General features: G+C 43.6%; 1 protein-coding gene across 6 annotated transcripts in view; it reads left to right on the top strand.

Annotated features, from left to right (window-relative positions):
* The window catches only part of MSI2 (musashi RNA binding protein 2), a 756,883-nt gene that overhangs the window by 61,130 nt on the left and 673,734 nt on the right, over positions 1-22,019 (top strand). For 4 of the 6 annotated variants that reach the window (XM_033922616.1, XM_033922615.1, XM_033922617.1 and 1 more), the window contains exon 6: positions 12,029-12,115. The exons of the other annotated variants lie outside the window; for them this stretch is intronic. In XM_033922616.1, coding sequence (XP_033778507.1) covers positions 12,029-12,115 — 87 coding nt within the window. The remainder of the gene's footprint in view (positions 1-12,028; positions 12,116-22,019) is intronic. 6 annotated transcript variants of the gene reach the window in all.

Here is a 22,019-nt window from a genome sequence, read left to right as displayed (position 1 = left end):
TGCTCTCTTTTTCCATCCTCAGTGGAGCTCCCACCCCACGTGTGGATAAGTGTTAAAAGCCCTGTATGTTTTTTGTGTATGGATTCTTAATGTCGCTGGTCAGCTCTACCTCTCTGTAAATCTTTACTGCCAACCACTTTTGTAATTCCACTCTTAACCTCTTTTGCCAAGTTATATTGTAGCTCACTGACTTTGGTCAGTTTGACCTCTTTTGTAAACCGCATAGAACTGAAAGGCTTATGCGATATATAAATAATCATTTCTGTTATGTTAAGTAGGAACAGTGATGTAGTAAGGAGAATGATTCGCCCTGGGTGCCATCGTGGTGAGGGTGCAGGCACTTGTCCTCCTATCTGCCCTCTTCCGTCCCACTGCCGCACATGCATTTCAGCAACCCCCAACCTGCTGTCACGCCAGCTTCTCTTCCTCTGATGTCACTTCCTGGACTCGCACCAAGGAAGTGATGTCAGAGGAAGAGCTGACGCTGGCACGACCTCAGCTTGGAGGTTGCTGCTCGCGCTAGGAACGTTACAGAGGTACGAGGGAAGAGAAGCGGCGTGCACATGACAGGAGGGGGCGGGGGAAGGAGCGTGTGGAGGTGTGGGGAGGGGTGCCTCTCACCCTCACGCCACTGTGCAGGAAGGCTAATTTCAAAGCCCAGAGATAAAAATAGTGTTTTGACTCTTGGAAATTGGCGACTTGAAAATTTACTAGGCTGTGTTTGGGTAAAAATACACATGCTGTTCACAAAGCACATAATTTTATATATAGTAAGTAGAGGAAGGGGGGAGGGATCAGGCAGATGGTGCTTATACCTCTGCATTTTCAAAAGTGTGTGTGCTGGTTTGGTCAGAAAAGTGGTTGCTGATGAAGGAGATGCTGATGTCTGGGCAGTTTTGAGAACTGAATAGGCTCCTGGTATAGAGTATTCTTGGACTTTAAAGCCATACAAGCTGTATGAAACTGAAAATTGCCCCATCATATTTTTTACGGAGAGGAGGACAGGTGAGGGTGGACGTTCAGTGCACATCCTTTGCAACTGTGCTTATGATTCTGGTGCCATGCTCTGTAGATTGCATGAAATTGCAAACCGCTTTCCTGTGTGAAACTGGCAGTGTTCGACCAGTTTGAAGTTATTTGGCTGTTACAGCGGTAGCAAGCAATAAGTCACTGCCGTGGTCTATAATCTTATATTTATTTTCTAGATCGCTGGTAATAAAGCAAGAGCTGCCCATTTCATCTGCTAATGGCTCACTGGCACCTATTAAGGTGGACCTGCGTCATGCCGGGTTAGTGGCCTCTGTGCTTAATCCTGCATTGATTGCATGGTATTCTCATATGTTTGTAGTTAGCAAGGAGTATGTGTGTGCAAGAAGCCTTCATTTAACCTTCCCTCCTCTAGAGTTTATATAGCCACATTAAGGGAGGGTAAGCCTGAGATTGGCAGATCAAAATGACTGGTTGAATCTAGGCCTAAGATACGAGGGGTGATCAATAATTTATCTACCTGAATATGAAAGGAAGTAGCAAGCGTGTTGAAACACGTCTGTGCATGTTGTGACACGTCTCAAGGTTACTCATGCACAGTTGCGGTTCAGTGCGAGTCTTAACATTCTATGAGACAGTATGTCAGAAGAGCCTTCGTGTGAATCAAGTAAGAGACTGCTAGATTTGGAACACAGTCCAGTGGTAAAATTTCTCACCAGAGAAGAAGGGAAAAAAATCAAAAAAGACAATGAACGCATGGCTGCAGTTTATGGTGAGCCTGCCCCATCATCCTACAAAGTAAAAATTTGGAGCAAGCAGTTTAAGTGGAGGAGAGAGTCCATTGAAGATGACCCTCGCACTGGACGGCCTGTGGAAGCAACTTCCGCAGAAATGTGGAAGAAACTTGATTTAATTTTGTCAGACAAACAAATGAAGGTTTCCTGAATAGCTGAAGAAATGGGCATCTCGGCAGGTACAGTTTGGAAAATAATTCATGAAAAGTTGGGCATGTCCAAAGTTAATGCAAGATGGTTCCAAGAATGCTGACGCCATGTCAGAAGGCCACAAGGCTCCAGTTCTGTCAGGAGAACTTGGAGATGCTCTGTGAAGACCAAGTGTTATGTTTTTTGAGCTGTGTATATTTTTGTGTTTTTAATAGGTTTTATTATGTATGTAATTTTGTTACCGCTTAGAATTGTAGATTTGCGGGTTATAAATATTTAAATAAATAAAATAAAGTGGATTTTTTTTCATCGTTTGGTGACTTGAGTCTATCACAGAGATCCTGAGTCCAAAATGGAGTCAATGCAGTGGAAGCACAAGTCATCATCCCCCACCCCAAAAAAGTTCAAGACAGAAAAATCTGCAGGCAAAGTCATGGCAACTGTCTTCTAGGATGAAGGACTTGTACTTCTGGAATTCATACCACACAAGATAACCATAACTGGTGAGAGTTACACCAACACAATAAGAACATAAGAATTGCCGCTGCTGGGTCAGACCAGTGGTCCATCGTGCCCAGTAGTCCACTCCCGCCGCGGCCCTTAGGTCAAAGACCAGTGCCCTAACTGAGTTTAGCCTTACCTGCGTACGTTCTGGTTCAGCAGGAACTTGTCTAACTTTGTCTTGAATCCCTGGAGTCATAGAGAAAAGACGAAAACTCACAGCAGGCGTGCTGCTTCTTCATGACAATGCACCGGTGCACGTGTCACGACAATTCAAAGGCTATCATCCGAGGATGTGGGTTTCAGCAGCTGAACCATCCACTCTCCAGTCCTGACCTGGCTCCCTCAGATTATTTCCTGGTCTGAGTTTTGAATAAATCTTTCTGTGGACATCTGTTTTCAAGTAATGAAGACGTCAAGGAAGCTGTGACATCCTAGTTTGAAGGTCAAACAGAAAAATTATTTTCAAAGGGGTTAGTCATTGCAGAAAAAATGGGTGAAGTGTATGGAGCTATATTTTAAAATAAAACAAAAATATTTGAAAACTCTTTTTTTTCCTACTGAAGTACATAAATTATTGTATGACCCTCGTATTTTGTGTACTGTTTTAGAGGCTGTACCTTCAAATGATATAAATAGGATGGAGTTGGTCATAAGGCATATGGGGATAGACTTAAAGATCTCAATATGTAAACGGAATGAGAAGGCATAGGTTGAAATTAAGAGCTGTAGGCTCAGAAGTAATTTAAGGAAATACTTGTTTACAGAAACGGTGGTGGATATATGGAATAGTCTCACAGTAGAGGTGGTGGAGACAAAGGCAGTGTCTGAATTCAAGAAAGCAAGTGACAGGCACATGGCATCTCTTAGGGAGAGGAGGAGATTATGGATGTGGATTGGCAGACTGGATGGGCCATTTGGCTTTCATCTACTGTCAGGTTTCTCTGTTTCTGTGTTTTAGAAAGGTGGGCCCATTGGGAACTTTCGGAAATGATGGAAAGCATTTTTATTTATGAAAAGTTTTTTTGATAGATTGTAACACAGTAGAGGAAAAGTCCATAGTCTGTTATTGCGAAAGACATGGGGGGAAGCCACTGCTTGTCCTGTATTGGTAGCATGGAATATTGCTACTCCTTGGGTTTTGGCTAGGTACTAGTGACCAGGATTGGCCACTGTGAGAACGAGCTACTGGGCATGATGGACCATTGGTCTCTGGCCCAGTAAGGATAGTCTTATGTTCTTATGACATATTTTTTGGTTAAAAATGCCAAGACAGAACAACGCAATATCTTGTTTTTGCCGACTCTATTTGTATTTTTTGTTAGAATGAGTATTACAGTTTTATTGATTGCATTTAATTTTTATGTATTGGTTATGTTTGTTAAGAATGATTTACTGTGCTCCACCTTGTGAAAGACAGAATATAAATAAACCACTGCTCTTTGGTTCTGCATCCACATTTTGGATTAGACCTGTTAAGAGAGAGCCACGTGCTAGGCAAACCTTAGTCCAGGTGATGATGATGTCTCAGCCTCAGTTTTTTTTGCTGAGGGTTTGTATTTCTTTCCCTGCCTTCCCTCCCTGGGTTCACCAGTTGGAAGTGCTACCGGTATTGTCTGCACCACTTCAAGGTTACTTACACCCTAGGGGAAATTGGGAGACAAGCTTTTTGGCCAATAAGTAATTGCTAAAGTTAGCTGTTCGTTGTGTTTGTGTGTGCCTTTGAAATGCGCACACAATACGCACAATCGTTCACTGACAGATTTCTGACACCCAGCTTTTGGTCTGCAAACTACCGAAGAAAGATTTGGTTCTAATAATGTTGAGCTATAAATAAGCCAGAGAAGAAGAATAGCTTGGTAAGGTGATAAATTAAAGTTGATTTATTACCCATAATATGTGCAGGTGCAACTAATGTAATTAAATGGGGAACTGCGTTTCTGACGCCAAAAAAAAAAAAAATCACAGAATGATATACTGCAATTTGGTTTGATTTGCTGGAATAACTACTTAGTCTGAGGCTTTTATAGTGAGAGCAGTGACTTCCAGGGACCATGGACAGCTCTGATCTGTGCTCCGGTTGACTGTGTTTATGAAACTGTTCCGAACTTGCCCTTGACCATCTTAACCCTCCTTTCCCCACCCATGTCAAGTGACTCGGTGCAAATCACACAGTCAGTCCTGGCATTTGGCTGAAGTACACTACTGAGTGCTATGGCGCTCCCCTTTCCTCGCTCCAGTGCCGTATCTGCATCCATGTTACGTTTTCCCTTTCCTTTGGTAGGTCTTTGCTGATGACATGCTGCCCTATGCAAGGGAATATGAATATGGTAGGGCAGGAGCACGTCTGTTTTGATGTTTATCAAAGCTGTGGCATGGGGTTTCTTAGGACATTTTAAGATAGCGCCTGTTTCACTGGTATAACAAGAGGATTGCATCTGTCATGTGCCTGTATATAATTTTGTCCATGAGGAACCATTCTTCCTGATCATACACTGCGGAAGCAGCAGCACCTCCTGTTTGTAGATGGCAAGAAACCCCCCCCCTGCAAAACCATTGAGAGAAATAGAAAAAGGTGTCCCTTGACCACTTATTTAATCTTGTTTCCTGGACTGTCCCAGTGGCTTTCTGATACATGATTTTCTGGTTCATGATATCTGCTCCTCAGGGTGGCTAGGGCTGTGAATCCCTCTGGGGGTAAAAATGGAAGTGACAGGTATGCAAATCTCTCTCATGCATATTCATTAGTGATAACTTGAAAACCCAACTGGCTGGGGGTCCCCCAGAACAGGGTTGGGAACCATTGCATTAAACTCTCCATTGTCTCCAGTACAAACTTACCCCTCCCCCCCACGCTAGCAGCTGCCGCTGCAGTAACTGCCCCGAAGCCCATAGAAGTTTAAAAGGCTTTGGGGCTTTTGCCACATGGCAGCTGCTAGCGCAGCTTTGTATTTTATTTTTAAAATTTCTATACCGTTTAAAACTAAACAGTTTACATAATTTACATACATAAAATTATAAAAAACGTAATTAGACAAACAAACAAATAATCCTCAGGGAACATATTTACAAAATAACCCCAAAGGCTTATTCAAAGGGTCATGAATGATTCATCAACAACACTAAAAAAATGATTGACTAGAAAAAGGCGTCTACAAATTAATTTTGTCTTAAGTCATTTTCTAAAACTACCCTTTTCATGGCATTTTTGTATTTGGCCTACAAGGGAGTTCCATATCTTAACTCCTGCATAGCAGAAGGTCATTTTATCAGTCTCCACAAGCTACTGTACATAAGAACATAAGAATTGCCACTGCTGGGTCAGACCAATGGTCCATCCTGCCCAGCAGTCCGCTCACGCCTCTAGGTCAAGACCAGTGCTCCAAATGAGTCCAGTCTCACCAGTTTAGCATGAACGTGCCCAACTTTGTCTTGAATCCCTGGAGGGTGTTTTCCCCTATAACAGCCTCTGGAAGAGCGTTCCAGTTTTCTATCATTCTCTGGATAAAGAAGAATTTCCTTACGTTTATACGGAATCTATCCCCTTTCAACTTTAGAGAGTGTCCTCTCGTTCTCCCTACCTTGGAGAGGGTGAACAGTCTGTCTTTCTCTACTAAATCTATTCCCTTCAGTATTTTGAATGTTTCGATCATGTCCCCTCGCAGTCTCCTCTTTTCAAGGGAGAAGAGGCCCAGCTTCTCCAGTCTCTCACTGTATGGCAACTCCTCCATCCCCTGTACCTGAGTATGAGTTAAATCCAAATACAACATTAAGAACCCCCCCCACACACACCTTTTTAATGATTAATTTAATGTTAGACTCTGCCCCTTCCAATTTCGCTCAGCTGACTCATGTTCCCCATGTTCTGCCCATTTCCGTTTGCTTGGCATGCAGTTGGAAAGAAAGATTAATAAGAGTCCCTAAATATAATAATACATGTGAGCATCTGAATTATGTAGAAGTTTGACTCTTGGAAAAGCAAAGCCATGGTTGTTTTTAAATTTGACTTCTGTTAAAAGAAAATAGTAATAAAAAAAAAAGAATGTGTTTATTCTTGTAAGAAATAAAACTCTCTAGAAAGAAGAGGAATGTAAAACAATTTCTGTTATTAATTCTGTGGGAATCCAAACCAGTTTATAAAGGAGAGAAAGAACATAAGAACATAAGCAGTGCCTCTGCCGGGTCAGACCAGAGGTCCATCCCGCCCAGCAGTCCGCCCCCGCGGCGGCCCAACAGGTCATGACCTGCCTTAATCACCAGAAGGGGCCCCCTTGCCCCCTAGGTTTCTCATCGAAGTCCTATCTTCCCATCAATGCCCTAACCCTCCGGCCTTGCACCTGCACGACCTGGTGAGCTGTCTATACTTATGCAACACCCCAGCACCTCCCTCAGTACCCCACGATCCCCTTTTCCCTCAGGAATCTGTCCAATCCCTGTAACATTTTTCTGGGGTCAAGGAGTTTGTGGAAATTAAATTTTTCAAATAATAGCTGAAATCCCAAAAATAATTGATGTACTTGATGCAGGAACTTTAGGGGTCTTTTACTAAGGCACATTAGCCGAGTTAGTGCGAGCTAAATGCTAACACGGCTAGCACGCCTTAGTAAAAGACCCCCTTTATTTAGATCAACAAAAACGTTGCTTTAATATGGAAACAGGGTCCCAAATAATAGGTGTTCAGGAAGAAGATATCAGACTTTTCAGTAAGAAACATTTTGGTCTATTTGTTTTTTTAATTAAGGAAACGACTCGGAATGTGTGAGGCCTCTCTGTACACATGTGTTAACAAGCCCAACATCATTGGTAAATCTAACTATTATTTATTTATTATTATTGTTATACATTCAAACCAACAGTGATGATAAGAAAATTATCCAAGAAAAATATCCCTTAAAAAGCGTAAATTACAGTATCATCTTTTGTCTACAAAGAGGGGAAATTAATAATCCAAGATTTACATTAACCCCCCCCCCTCCTTTTTACAAAATCGCAAAAGCGGTTTTTCGCGCAGTTCAGCGTACTGAATGTTCTGTGCTGCTCCCAGTGCTCATTGAACTCTATGTTAGGGTATGTATTGGGTCCTCCCAGAGCTCATTGGAAATATCCCAGATTGGTTATGGTTGGAATGGCGACTCATGTTTCCTCTGCGATTATACCATGTTCTCAGTAGATACATGGAAAACATTAAGATATGTGAGTAATTTAACACCTATTCCAATTCACAAATCAAACAATATGGCTGAACTCCAAGATTTAAATTGGCGGATTTAAGGTCATCTGGAAGTATTGGATGATAGCAGGCATACGTGTATTAGATGATGTTATTTCTAATGGTAAGCTGCTTGATTTTTCACAGTTGCAACATAAATATGGCCTCAATAAAACACAAAGTTTTAGATGGATGCAACTGAAGCAGGCCTTTCAGGAGGGGTTCCCTGAATGGAAAAATCTTAATAATCAATATAGCTTGGAGTTGTTATGCTTTCAGGTGGACTTTCTGGGGCACCAGGCCGCCCAGGGGTATAAATTGTCAACTGGATTTATCAAAAAGAAACCAAAGACATTTGGAGCATTGAGATTAAGCATCAAATTACTGCGTCTCAATGGCCACAAATTTGGACTTGGAGGATGAGATGTACAGTGTCTGTATCTATGAGACAAACTTGTTTTTTTTTCTGTTACATAGAGCATTATGGACTCCTGTTTGGTTACAAAAATGAGATAGCTCTAAGTCTAATAGATGTTGGCATTGTCATCTCGAAACAGGGACTTTAGATCATTTATTATTCTATTGTCCATTTATTATGGCTTTTTGGAAATCAATTTGGGGCCAAATTAATTGTTTATTAGAAAACCCAGTGGCATTGACCTATGATACTATATTATTTGGCATGTCAATGAGGGCAAAGAGTCAGATATCTTCGAATAATAATAAGCTTTTGCTTATAATGACAGGGGTTGCCATACAACAAATTACTTGTAACTGGAAGAACTGGAATAGACTGAATTATAATTTTTGGTGGAATTCATTGTGTCATATATATAAAATGGAAAGAGTAATAGCTACACAGCAGGGGTATTTAAGGAAATTTCAAGATGTGTGGGAGCCGTTAACAAAATATTGTAATGAATAGATGCCATTTTTCCCTTAAATTTATAAGTTCAATATTCGGAGGGGGGGAGGAGGGATTTTAGTATATCTTTTTCTATATTGCCAGAGGTGGTGGTAAGAGCGGATAGTGTAGGTGGTTTTAAGAAGGGTTTGGGCAATTTCCTGGAGGAAAAGCCCATAGTCTATTGTTGAGAAAGACATGGGAGAAGCCACTGCTTGCCCAGGATCGGTAGCATGGTTCATTGCTACTCTTTGGGTTTTGACTTGATATTAGTGGCCTGGATTGGCCACTGTGAGGACGGGCTACTAGGCTTAATGGATAATTGGTCTAACCCAGTAAGGTTATTCTTATGTTCTTATGTGAGCCAATTATAGGACAGTCAAGAAAGCCATTGTGACATCACTAATGAGGTTGGCTCTTAGGCATTGATGGAATGAGGCATTATGACATCACAATCTCAGCTCTAGAATGTGACCAGTGACCATGAGAACAGGCTAGATGGACCATTGGTCTGACCAACTAAGGCTTTTCTTATGTTCTTATGAAACACCTAAGGCTAATACCCTGGCTTTCAACCTTAAAAACTCTTGGTGTCATCTTTGAGATGCCTTAGAAAGATCAGGAAAAACTTATTTCTGGCCCCAAAAACATTTCCTGCATTTTGTAGAAATACATTTGAAGTACAGTATTACAATCTGGCTCCAGCGCAAATGTGGCAATCAAATTGGTTCTCTGAGTAATAAATTCCAAAGTTGACTCTAGGAACTATGTTTGTTAAGTTCAAAACCTCATTTTCACCTTATTATCATGCTTGAAAGTCTAATTGTCCTGCCTTAGTTCTCATTACATAATAAGCCTTGGTTATAGGGGACAGAGTATCAGATGGCAATCTCAGGATGTCTATTATATACTTTTTAACCATATCAACGGGGCAATCAGTGGAGATCTTGTGAAGTAAATTAATGGAAATACTTCTTAAAGTAAATTGAAGGAAACACTTTTAAAACGGAGAATAGTGAAGTTTCTGGAATCCTGTGTATTACAGGACCGGAGACTACATGGATTCACTAGAGACAGGTCTTGTCAGACAAATCTTTGACTGGGTGACCAGAGAATTGGATAGAGGGAGTGTGCTAGATGTGGTGTGTTTAGATTTTAGCAGATGCTCAAGGCCCGGCCCAGGCAAGAGGCGGGAGCTTGCTTTCACTCTCACAACCAGCAGAAGGGGTAAGGAGCGTGTTTGAGAGGAAGGGCGGGCGGGCGGATGCCACTTTCAGCACGGGGGTGCGATACAGTTCTCAGTGGGGGGTTCGCGGGGGGGGGGGGGGGTGTTTGCGATGCCAGTTAGAGGTGCTCGCATATCGTAACATGCATATCGTAACATGCTCGTTTTTTGAGGCAAACCCACTCGTATTCATCAGTGGGTTCTGACATCTCTAGAATCTCTTCTTGTTTTCCCTATAGCTGGACCATTTGTGTTGAATGCGTTGTCTGGTACCTTACAGTTTTGTAGAAATCTATTGCAATTTAGAAAGTTGCTTAAGACCCATTTCTTTGTTCAAGCTTTTTAAAGCTAAGTCTGCTTCTTGACTTAATACTTTACTTTCTGAATATCATCTTTTCTGCGGGTGATTAGATTTGTGCTACTTTATTGAAGTAATGTAGTAAATGAGTGGTTGAGATGGTATAATCTTATGATTTTTGCTGATGTTCGGGATCTTTATGTTGTGCAACTCTTGAAGTATGCATGCAACATTGTGAGTCGCCTTGGTTAAAGGTGGATTAAAAATGTTTTAAATAAACAACAAATCCTCAGACCAGACCAAAACTCTGCTGCTAAGTTGCCATCTTGGATCCATTAAATCTAGCTATTAAATCCCTGTCAAACAAAGCATGCATTTCTAGTTGTCTGCTTAAAGGTTAAACTGTCTTAGCAGATTATGGGTTGTTGTTTTTTTCATTTCAGCAAAGTGTCATTTTCAGATGGAGTAATTTCTGCTCAGTGTTTGTTGTTTGCATAAATGGATTTGAATTCTACAGTACAGGCCTGAGCACATGGAATTTTGTTCTTTTCCTCCTTGCATGCTGCGAGGGTCTTTCTCTTGCTGATATCATCTTACCATCTCTTCTCTGGTAGGTTTGACCTTTCCTTCCCTCTTTTGCCCATCGGGCTGCTCCTGGGACTGCCTTGGAGCTAGTGGTGGCAATCCAACCCTTTGTAACTTGGACAGGTCCTGTACTTCCTGCCTCATTGTGCCCATGGTAAAAAGCTACAAGTCCAGACGTGTGACAGAACAAAATATGAATAGTCTGAGCCTATCTGGGGTGAACTGGGCTGGGTAATGGTAGAAGGTGACCTCGTGACACAGGGAGAATAATAGTACAGAATGGAGTGTCGGCCTGTACCATTTGACAAGGGAACCTGTTGCTGGAATACTTGGGTAATTGGATCAGGAAGAGAGGATTATAACATAACATAACATCGTACTTATAAACCACATTAACCGTAAGTTCAATGCGGTGAACAAAAGATTAAAAATAACATAACCTAAATTTAAATTTGTTCACTAAATATTTTGAAAAAAGATGAGTTTTCAATTGAGTTCTAAAGTATTTGTAAGAGCAAGCACTACGCAACAGTGGCCTAAATTTCCTGTCATAGAAAGCAGCCTGAAATGCTAGTGTATGTTCCAAGAATTTCTTGCTCTTACAACCTTGAGCAGATGGAAAATTAAACAATGCTTGTGATTCTCTCCTATGTTTATGGAATGCTATGAGAAATTATCGGTCATGTAGTTTGGAGCAATACCATACGCAACTTTGTAACAAAGACAACCCACCTTAAACAAAACACGCACCTCCACTGGAAGCCAATGCAACTCACGGTAGAAAGGAGTCACATGATCATATTTCTGTAGACCATAAATTAATTTGACCCCCGTATTTTGAATCAGTCTAAGCCTAACCATCTCTTTCTTGGTACATGTCAAATAGACACTGCAACAATAGTTGAGAAGATTTAGAAGTAACGACTGAACAAAAAGTTTAAAGGCCGGAAACTCAAAATATGATTTTATGGTATGCAATTTCCATAGATACCTAACTGATGTGAGTAAAAGTGCAACCTATGTGTCCAGCAGTGGTGACAGAAATCTTATGGCTAGTGGAGACCAAAGAAACTGATTTAGCCTCCACTAGATATCATTAGACTGCTATATGGCCATAAAGCTTCAGAGGACTTTCTGGTGCTAACCACCCCACCTTTTACCCTCATGTCCTTTACTCTTTCCAGAGAGTGAGGTAGATCATGCAGTGGCGTAGTAAGGAGGGAATGCCATCTTGGTGGGGTTGCAAGTACCTTGGCTCTCCACCCCACCAACCCACCTCCTATCTCTTCAGATTTTCACTGGCAGTGAACAGAATCTCTTGCCTGCTGCTTGCGCTTACCTCAGACCTTCCTCTCATGTCACTTTCTGTTTGCAGGACCAGGAAGTGACATCAGAGGGAAGGATCAGCTGGCACAAGCAGCAGATAGGAGAGCCTGCTCACTGCCTGCAAAGATTTGAAGAGGTACCGGGCGGGAGGGGGGAATACATTGTGGCAATGCTGGGTGCCTCTGCCCCAGGTGCAAACTTCCCTTGCTACATCGCTGGGATCATGGTCTGATTAAACCAGGAATGAGTGAAGGTTAGCCATTCAAATCCCTTTCTCCCTACAAGAGAAAACCAGGAGGTAGATGTTTTGTTACAAAACATGAAGCAATCATGATGTATCTTTTTGCCGTGAGTAAGGTTGAGTTCACTTGTCTCCCTTACCTGCACAGGTAGAACTAAATGTAGTGTGATCACCCCTGAGATTTCTCAGAGAGTGGAAAGATTATACCACACCTGAGCTCCGTATGAAAACTAGGATGCCTTAAGCAAATGGCATAGGACTGTAGAGAGAGCAGATCAAAAAAAGCACCCATCTCCAAATGCTAGAAAACACAGTTTATTACAAAGCCTGGAGTTAAAACATCACAGGCTATTACTGAGAGGTCTGGAGAAGGAGAGCAGTGGCAATTTGGCAGTGCCTTTGTTAGCTCTAGAGGGGAGTATGGCTGAATGATCCCCCTCTAGTTACTGCCCTTGATGCAGTCTTATGTAGTTGAAACATTGCCACATTGGGCTTTGTGATAAACTGTGTTTGTCTGTCATTTGGATACTGGTGCTCAGCAAATTATGGCCTCTGAAAGCTCTTGTCGGGCCTGTAGTGTCTAGAGTGCATGTAATATCTGAGGCCCATCAGTAAAGTTGCCACTGTGGGCCTGACGGAAGCCTCCCAAGCTTGTCTGTAAAACTTTCCTCCTCCTCAGTTGAGACTCCAAGGGAGGCTACATGCACTTTCAGAGACCTGCCATCCCGCCATGAAGGGCCACTTAATGTGGCTCATGGACCCAAATGTTTGCACGTCCTTGCATTAAGTTATTGCTGCTGTCTTCAGATGTATGGTTTAGGTGTCACTGTAGCACAGTGACTGAACCCCCATCCCTCAAGGGCCAGCTGGGGAAGCAGAAGACCTGAGGTGGAAATGGAACCCAGATCTCTCTGCACAGAGTCATAGAGCCAGTTCTTAGAATGGGTGTGCATAGGTGTTTTTTTGTTTTTACAGTGAAGCACATGGTCAAAAATCCCTGTGTATGCAGGCCTGTAAATATGTTTTGCATCTTGTAGCACAATTTGTACTAAAAATGTATGTCTCTCTAGAAATTATGATTTTATTATATCTAATTCTTCAAATTCATGTGTGCAAAAAAAAAAAAAAGTCTCAAGTGGCCAACATCTCAAAGTTGTGCAGGTCACACTTGTTGCACACGTTGGATACCGTCTTCTAGAACTTTGACAGTATAAGTTATTTTTCTTGGCTCAATTTGGACTGCCAATGCTCGTCTGCTCGCTTCTTCCCTCAACAATCTGTCTCCTAAGGAAGTATCTCCCAGAGTGGGTGGCTCCTTTGTAGGGGAGGGGAGAGGAAGGTGGGGTTGGATGATCACTAGATTGCTGATTTTTATAAACGATGCCTAAATCAGCAGGGACAGGTCCACGCATCCTCTTTTACCAGTTTGAAAATCTGGTAACCCTAGGCTCACAGTTTGGAAACTGCTAGGCTAGACATAACGCCACTTATCCATGTCATAGGTGCCAATAATTGGTGGAGTGGAGGAGTTGCCTAATGGTTAGTGAACAATTCCCACTGCAGCTCCTCGTGACTCTGGGCAAATCACTTAACCCTTCATCGCTCTGTGTACGAAATAAGTACAGTGGTACCTTGGTTTGTGAGCATAATTCGTTCCAGAAGCATGCTCGTAATCCAAAGCACTCGTGTATCAAAGCGAATTTCCCCATAGGAAATAATGGAAACTCGGACGATTCATTCCACATCCCAAAAACTTTAATAGAAAATACAGTACTGTACGTACTTGTAGTGCAAGATTTCACTCGTTTCGAACAATCACTACACCATGGGTGAATTGGGCGTGATGCTTTTATTACGTTCAGCTGCGCTCAGCGTGAGATGTGCGTATGTTGTGCGCGCTTGAACTTACGTTCAGATGTGGTCAGTGATGCAAAGCACATCTATTGTTCGTATTTGACGTGACACACGCATATGTGCTTATACTACAAGACAACACTCGTTTATCGAGTTAAAATTTAAGAAAATGTTTTGCTCATCTTGCAAAACACTCGTAAATTACGTTACTCGCTAGCCAAAGTTTGACTGTACCTGCATATAATGTGTAAACTGCCTTGATTGTAACCACAGAGAGGTGGTATGTCAAATCCCATTCTCTAGTTATCTCTTACAATCCACTAATACCATATACAGTGGAACCTTGGTTTGCGACCATAATTCGTTCCAGAAGCACGATTTGCAAAAGTGTTTTGCTCGTCTTGCAAAACACTCGCAAACCGCGTTACTCGCAAATTGAGGTTTGCCTATAGTTCAGAATGGATCAGAAAAGGAAAGCTATAATTCTAACTAATAATTACAAAAATACCTACGAAGCAAAATAGGTTTTACAGATTTTCTAAAAAAACCTCATAAATTGAAGTTTAATAACAATTGGTACATAAGAACATAAGAACATAAGCAATGCCTCTGCTGGGTCAGACCTGAGGTCCATCATGCCCAGCAGTCCGCTCACGCGGCGGCCCAACAGGTCCAGGACCTGTGCAGTAATCCTCTATTTATACCCCTCTATCCCCTTTTCCAGCAGGAAATTGTCCAATCCTTTCTTAAACCCCTGTACTGTACTCTGCCCTATTACTCCCTCTGGAAGCGCATTCCAGGTGTCCACCACTCGTTGGGTAAAGAAGAACTTCCTAGCATTCGTTTTAAATCTGTCCCCTTTCAACTTTTCCAAGTGTCCTCTTGTTCTTTTATTTTTCGAAAGTTTGAAGAATCTGTCCTTCTCTACTCTCTCTATGCCCTTCATGATCTTATAAGTCTCTATCATATCCCCTCTAAGTCTCCTCTTCTCCAGGGAAAAGAGACCCAGTTTCTCCAATCTCTCAGCGTATGAGAGGTTTTCCATCCCTTTTATCAAGCGTGTCGCTCTCCTCTGAACCCTCTCGAGTAACGCCATATCCTTCCTAAGGTACGGAGACCAATATTGGACGCAGTATTCCAGATGCGGGCGCACCATCGCCCGATACAATGGCAGGATAACTTCTTTTGTCCTTGTTGTAATACCCTTCTTGATTATGCCTAGCATTCTATTTGCTTTCTTAGCGGCTGTTGCGCACTGTGCCGTCGGCTTCATTGTCATGTCCACCATTACCCCCAAGTCCCTTTCTTGGTTGCTCTCATTCAATAATATCCCTCCCATCGTATAGTTGTACCTCGGGTTTCTGTTTCCAACATGCAATACTTTACATTTCTCAACGTTGAACTTCATCTGCCATCTCGCCGCCCATTCCCCCAATTTGTTCAAGTCCCTTTGCAATTCTTCGCATTCCTCTTTAGTCCCAGCTCCACTAAATAGTTTTGTATCGTCCGCAAATTTTATTATCTCACACTTCGTGCCTGTTTCTAGATCATTTATGAATATATTAAATAGCAGCGGCCCGAGCACTGAGCCCTGCGGAACACCACTCGTGACCCCCATCCAGTCCGAGTAGTGGCCCTTCACCCCTACCCTCTGTTTCCTACCCGCCAACCAGTTTCTGATCCATCTATGTACGTCTCCGTCCACTCCATGGTTCTTCAGTTTCCGGAGTAGACGTTCGTGAGGCACCTTGTCAAAGGCTTTTTGGAAATCAAGGTATATGATGTCTATGGGGTCTCCTCTGTCCATCCGTTTGTTAATTCCTTCGAAGAAGTGCAATAAGTTCGTTAGGCACGATCTCCCCCTGCAGAAACCATGTTGGGTTGTTGGTAATGTATTCAATGCTTTTGTTGCTAAGTAGGAAAAAGAAAAAGTTAAGTTTCTTATATCTAATTTCTCTGTGACTAAGAAATAAAATATTAACGTTTAAACACATATAGGCAAACCATTTTACACCTTCCAATGATATGACATAAAAGGTCATGCCTAAACTTAGTAACACCCAGCCACATTACTCTAGGATTTTATAATGTCAGCTTGGTGCACCAGTGCCCTTTTAGAACTGGTGCCCAGTGCTAGGCATCAGCGCAGCTAAATGGAGTCACAAATGTATAGAATTGCCTTCATGGCAATTTATTGCCCTCATGGTTAACTTTTTGACAGGGCTGGCTCTGAAGTGCTTGAAGACGAGGCAGCACTGGGATTATTTTTCATAGCTTGTTTCACAACTGGAGGCTGCCACAAAGCTCTCCAGGTAACCAGTGTACAAATTGATCTTTGGGGAGCAGACACGAAGGCAGCCAACTTTCCTCAGAGACTCCTGCTTTCTTCCCTAGCTCTTTCGTGACAGCTATCCATGCACACAGGCGAACACCCTGGGTACATGCTAGAGCTGGACTGATTAGTATATTTTACTATTCAGCTGAATATGAATAATGAAAAATATTATTTGGCTGGGTACAAATAATTGTCATTGAGCTTTAGCCTAAATAAATAGAAGGAAACCTGTTTATTTATCAAGTGTTTACTTCAATAGGATTTGGCATGGTAGAGTCCTGGATTATTTATATTCGAATTTAAATCACTATTTGGCCTAATATGAATAATGTATTTGGGGCACTATTTGGGGCTGAATTGAATGCAGATATTTGGTACAGCACGAGTACTGTGTTTCCCTGAAAATAAGCCCTAGCATGAGTTTTATAGATGCTCCTAATATAAGCCCTAACCCAAAAATAAGCCCTAGTTAAGTTCAACCCCTGAAGGCCCCCCGAATGTCCCTGACACTCCCCAACTTCATCCCTGACACTAGTGCTGCCCCATTCACTGAAAAAAATTGGACTCATTGATTCAGCGGCCCCCCTCCCACCACCCTGGTGAGACCTGACATACCTCCGCACCGAAGCATCCTAAAGCAGCAGCAGTGGCAGCGCTCTGAATGGGCTACTTCACGGCCTTCCCCGCCAGGGCCTTCCCTCTGTCACATCACTGACATCATCAGTGATGCAGCCAGAAGTAAGACCCCGGAGGGGAAGGCCGTGAAGCAGCCCGTTTAGAGCGCAGCTGCCGCTGATGTTTTTGCAGGTCTCGGAGGTACGGTATGTCATTCTCATGGTGGGAGGGTCGGTGGGGTTCTGCTGCACGGGGGGATGGGAGTGATAGAAAGATGCTGCACAAGGGGATGGGTGAAAGGGGAGAAATGAATCTGCACAAGTGAATGGGTGAGAAGGGAGGAAAGAGGAAGAATTGGGGTGGAGGAGAAGAAGGGAGAGATGATCATTGTACATGAAAGAAAAAAAAAAAAAAAAAGACATCCCCTGAAAATAAGCCCTAATGCATTTTTTTGGAGCAAAAATCAATATAAGAAACTGTCTTATTTTAAGGGAAACACGGTACATGTGTCAGCTATAAAGGGCCTGGAATCTCTATGATCGTTCCTTATATAAGAGCTTCCTTTAGGAGTAGACACGGCAGCATGGGAAAAAATGTATCTGTGCCGCCGTTGTCCTATAAGAACCTAAGAATTGCCGCTGCTAGGTCAGACCAGTGGTCCATCGTGCCCAGCAGTCTGCTCACGCGGCAGCCCTTAGGTCAAAGACCAGTGCCCTGAGACTAGCTTTACCTGCGTACGTTCTGGTTTAGCAGGAACTTGTCTAACTTTGTCTTGAATCCCTGGGGGGTGTTTTCCCCTATAACAGCCTCCGGAAGAGTGTTCTAGTTTTCTACTATTCGCTGGGTGAAGAAGAACTTCCTTATATTTATACGGAATCTATCCCCTTTTAACTTTAGAGAATGCCCTCTCGTTCTCTCTACCTTGGAGAGGGTGAACAACCTGTCCTTATCTACTAAGTCTATTCCCTTCATTATCTTGAATGTTTCGATCAATGTCCCCTCTCAATCTCCTCTGTTCTAGGGAGAAGATGCCCAGTTTCTCTAATTTTTCGCTGTACGGCAGCTCCACAATTGGCCCACCAGGTTAACATAGTAAATATCAGCAGGTCAATTCCAGTCTGTACTATTAAAGATATATCCTAGCTTTCAACTATAGAAGCTTGACTGCTTGTGAAATATGTTTGGCTCTCCATGTTGCTGCTTGGTGCAGCTCTCCACATACATCAGATCTCTTGTGTCTGGGCCGTGTTGTGCTGGGTCTTTGCTCTACTGATATACTTCCCAGTATCTTGCATATCGGCAGGTTGAGCCTTGGACAGACTTACAAGTGAAAGGGTCAGAAAGGAGAGCCTAATGTTTCTAAACTGGTAGGGATGAGAGAGTTTGCTGCACCAGGTGGAGAGAGAGAGAGAGAGAGAGAGATTGATTGCATGGCTGGAACTTTGGTTCTTTAGTTTAGAAGGGTCTGAAGTGGGGCCTGGGTCTGCTCTTTTGAGACCCAGTGGGTTGTCAGCACTGTTACAGGCATCTTCTTTGGGACTTGTATACCGCCATTTTGTAATTTTACGACCACTTTCAAAGCGGTTTACATACAGGTACTTCAAGCATTTTCCCTATCTGTCCAGGGGGACACATAATTATCTAATGGACTTTTCTCTGGCAAACTTCAGGTTTCCTCTTTGCACACCTCCCATGCAATTTAAATTTGTGCAGTCTCTCTATGATTGTAGAGGCATGCACTTTCACATCAACAGTAGCAAGAGCCTGCTGTAGGTCCTGTAATTACATTTTAGGGTTTTTGGAGACTTAGCATCTTGCGGTCTGCTCTGGGGCAGTGGAAGATTAAGTGACTTGTCCAGGGACACAGAGAGCAGCGTAGGGTTTGAGGACAGTGGTTGGGAAGTAGGACTGTTGCCAGGCGGACCTGTATGGTCTGGGCCGTGAAATTGTCAGGGAGAGATAATAATAATTTTATTCTTATATACCGCCAAAGCCATAATAGTTTGAGGCGGTTTGATGGAGATGAAGTATATTCCCTCCCCCCCCAAAAAAAAAAAATAATTTTTTTTAGGGATTTAGGCCCTAGGCATGCGTTTAGTTTTCTTGTGCATGCTTAATTTGACTCTGGGCTGACCCTGGACTGCCTTTGAACATGTATCTGAATCCTAGGTCTCTAAACTCTGCTTCAAACTGAAAGCCTGCAACTGCACCTTGGACCCATTCCCCTCCTACCTATATGAGAAAATTCCCGCACAGGCCATTTCATCTCTTACCAAACTTATAAACTCTGCCCTACTTTCAGGCCTATTTTCTGCAGAAATGGGACATATTGCCTATCTATCCCTCTATCAGGCGGAGGGTTTCTAACGGTTTGATTTTTTTTGTTGTTGTTGTTGGGGGGTTGGGTTTTGTTTGTTTTTTTTGCTTTTATTCTACACAACTGGTGCTTTAATGACTGCAACAGCAGCTCATTGGTTTTCAATGCGGCTTTTTGAGAATCTAGGCTTCAGTCCAGTGTTTCCCCTCTTCCCCATCCTGTCTCTCTCTCTCTCCCTCCTCCCCTTCTCCACTGCCCTACGCCCAGTCCAACACCACTTCTCCTTCTCACTCCTCTATGCCCAGTCCAGCAGCATCTTGCCCTTTCATCTCCCCCTACCACCTAGGTCCTGCAGCACGTCTTCCCCTCCCCCTCCGCCCTCATTCCAGCAGCGCCTCTCCCTCCCCCTGACCCCAGTCCAGTAGCACCTCACTCTCTCACCGCTCTCCACCACCTAGGTCCAGAAACTCTCACTCTCTTCCACTTAGGTCCACTAGCACCTTCCCATCCCTCCCAGGTCCAGCAGGACTTATTACCCTCTCCCCCCTCACTAGCAACAGCAGCTCACTCTTTCATTTTACTTCCCTGCACAGCTGCTGGTAGCATTAACTTAACGATTCTCTCAGGCAGCCTCAGGGCCTTTGCTATGCCAGACCCGCCTCTGATGATGCAACTTCCTCTTTCCTCGAAGGTGGACCCAGCCTTGCAAAGACCCTGAGGCTGCCTGAGGGAATCGCTAAGCTAACGCTACCGGTATCTGTGCTGGGAAGTAAAAGAAGAGTGAGCTGCTGCTAGTCAGGAGTGGCAGCAGCTGTGGAAGCAGGGCGGGAGATCTGTGATGGCGGCAGCAGAAGGAGGGCAGGATGCATGCAGTGCCGTGTACCCCCTGCCAATAGTAGGCGTATACCCAGAGTATACATGCCCTGGTTGACGGGTCAAACCCGCGCGAGGACAAAGGCGCACCGACAACTCAGCTCAGACAACTGAGTGCAGGGCTTGATCGCACCAAAGAAAACCCGTATTTTAAAGGGTTCTGACGGGGTGTGTGGGGGGGAACCCCCCACTCTACTTAATAGGGATCGCGCTGCCTCACGCTGCCATGTTGGGGGGAAAAGGTTAAGTTTCCAGTATAATGAGGGAGGGTTACAACCCCCCAAACCCCTCACAACGCCAGCACCCACCAACACCCCCTGTCGGACCCCTTTAAAATACGTTTTTTCTTCGGCGCGATTAAGTCCTGCGCTCAGTTGTCTGCGCTCGGTTGTCGGCGTGAGCTTTTGACTATGAACCCATGCCCTGTGGTCTCCCCCCCCACCCCGATCCGACACCTGTGGTTTGTCTGTTGAGAAATACCTTGTCTTTCAAACGTGTGACAGCTCCTATCATTCACTTCCCCCTTTTTGTCACGAGCTTGGAAAGCAGAGAGTAGCAGAAAGCAAAACTAGAATGAAGATAGGGGCCACCCCAGAGATCTTCAGGGGCTACCATTGGCTCCCAGGCCTTGCATTGAAGAATACTGCTCTAGTGGATAAACTCTGTAATGTTTGTCCTTGGAGGTTAATCTGATTTTCCAAAGAATGACTCCTCCACCCTTCTGTAATCTGTCTCCTGGACACATGATCAGATTAAAGGTAATTGGTTTCTGTAACTGGCTATTGTACCAGTCCTGTGTATGCCATAGCAACTGTGCCCAGGCAGCCCTAATTGCTGGCATCCATTTCCTGTCATCACAGGGCAGGATTGGGGTGGGTCAGGGAAAGTTAAATGGGTTAAACGAATGCTGCTGTGCTTTGCACGCTCCTGGCTGTCGATGTGCATTTTGCGTAAGCAGAAGGGGGATGGGACCTGTCTGAGCCAGGCGTCTGATCCTGTCTGAGACAAGTGTATGGCACAAATTTGATGTGTTGGCACACGCTGTGCGCAGAAACGCCTGTTGGCCTGCCTCGCCACACCTGGATGGGCTCTGGCTTGAGGTGCACGAAATGTGCTGGAACAGATGGGATGAAATATGGAAAAAGGCGCACACGGGGTGGAAATGTATTTGTTTAAAACCTTAATAAACTCCTTCATGCAGAGTTATTTGCTTTTCATTTTGTCTTGAGACTTGTATGGCTTTTCACTACCAACTTGGCAAGCCTCAGCATGCCTGTGATTTAACGGTGCTTCCTGCTCACGAGTATGCGTATGTGTGTGTGTCCTGATGAAAGCTATCAGATCGGGTTAAAGATAATCTAAGCTTCTGCATCAAGAGTTGCAGGTGATACACAGGCAGGCACAGCAGCCTTTTAGTGACACACAGACGTATGGCAGCAACAATAGTGACCTGCCCAAGGTCACAGGGAATGCGTCGGTGGCAGAAACAGGATTTGAACTTTGACTTTCCCTGTTTCTTAGCTCATTGCTCTAACCACCAGACTAATTTTGCATGGTAGTCAGCTAAGTTTTGCTGGTTAACCTTCCCTAATAATAGGCCTAAATTTGTGGCTGAAAATATGCTCAATTTAGCTAATCTGGGTGCTCTGCCAAAAACGATGTAAGCTCGGAGCTCTCTGTTTACTCTGCAGTGCTCCCTGCCAGGCCAAGATAGGATAAGGTGTGCTCGTGAAATAGCCAAGGCTCTAGTGCTCCAAGTGCATGCTGCTAGACACATTACAACAGGAAACAAGGGGATCTTTTTT

This window comes from Geotrypetes seraphini, chromosome 15, assembly GCF_902459505.1.
Source record: "Geotrypetes seraphini chromosome 15, aGeoSer1.1, whole genome shotgun sequence".
Lineage (NCBI taxonomy): Eukaryota > Metazoa > Chordata > Amphibia > Gymnophiona > Dermophiidae > Geotrypetes > Geotrypetes seraphini.
Note: the sequence above shows the minus strand (reverse complement) of the source record. Positions and strands in the feature narration are given on the sequence as shown.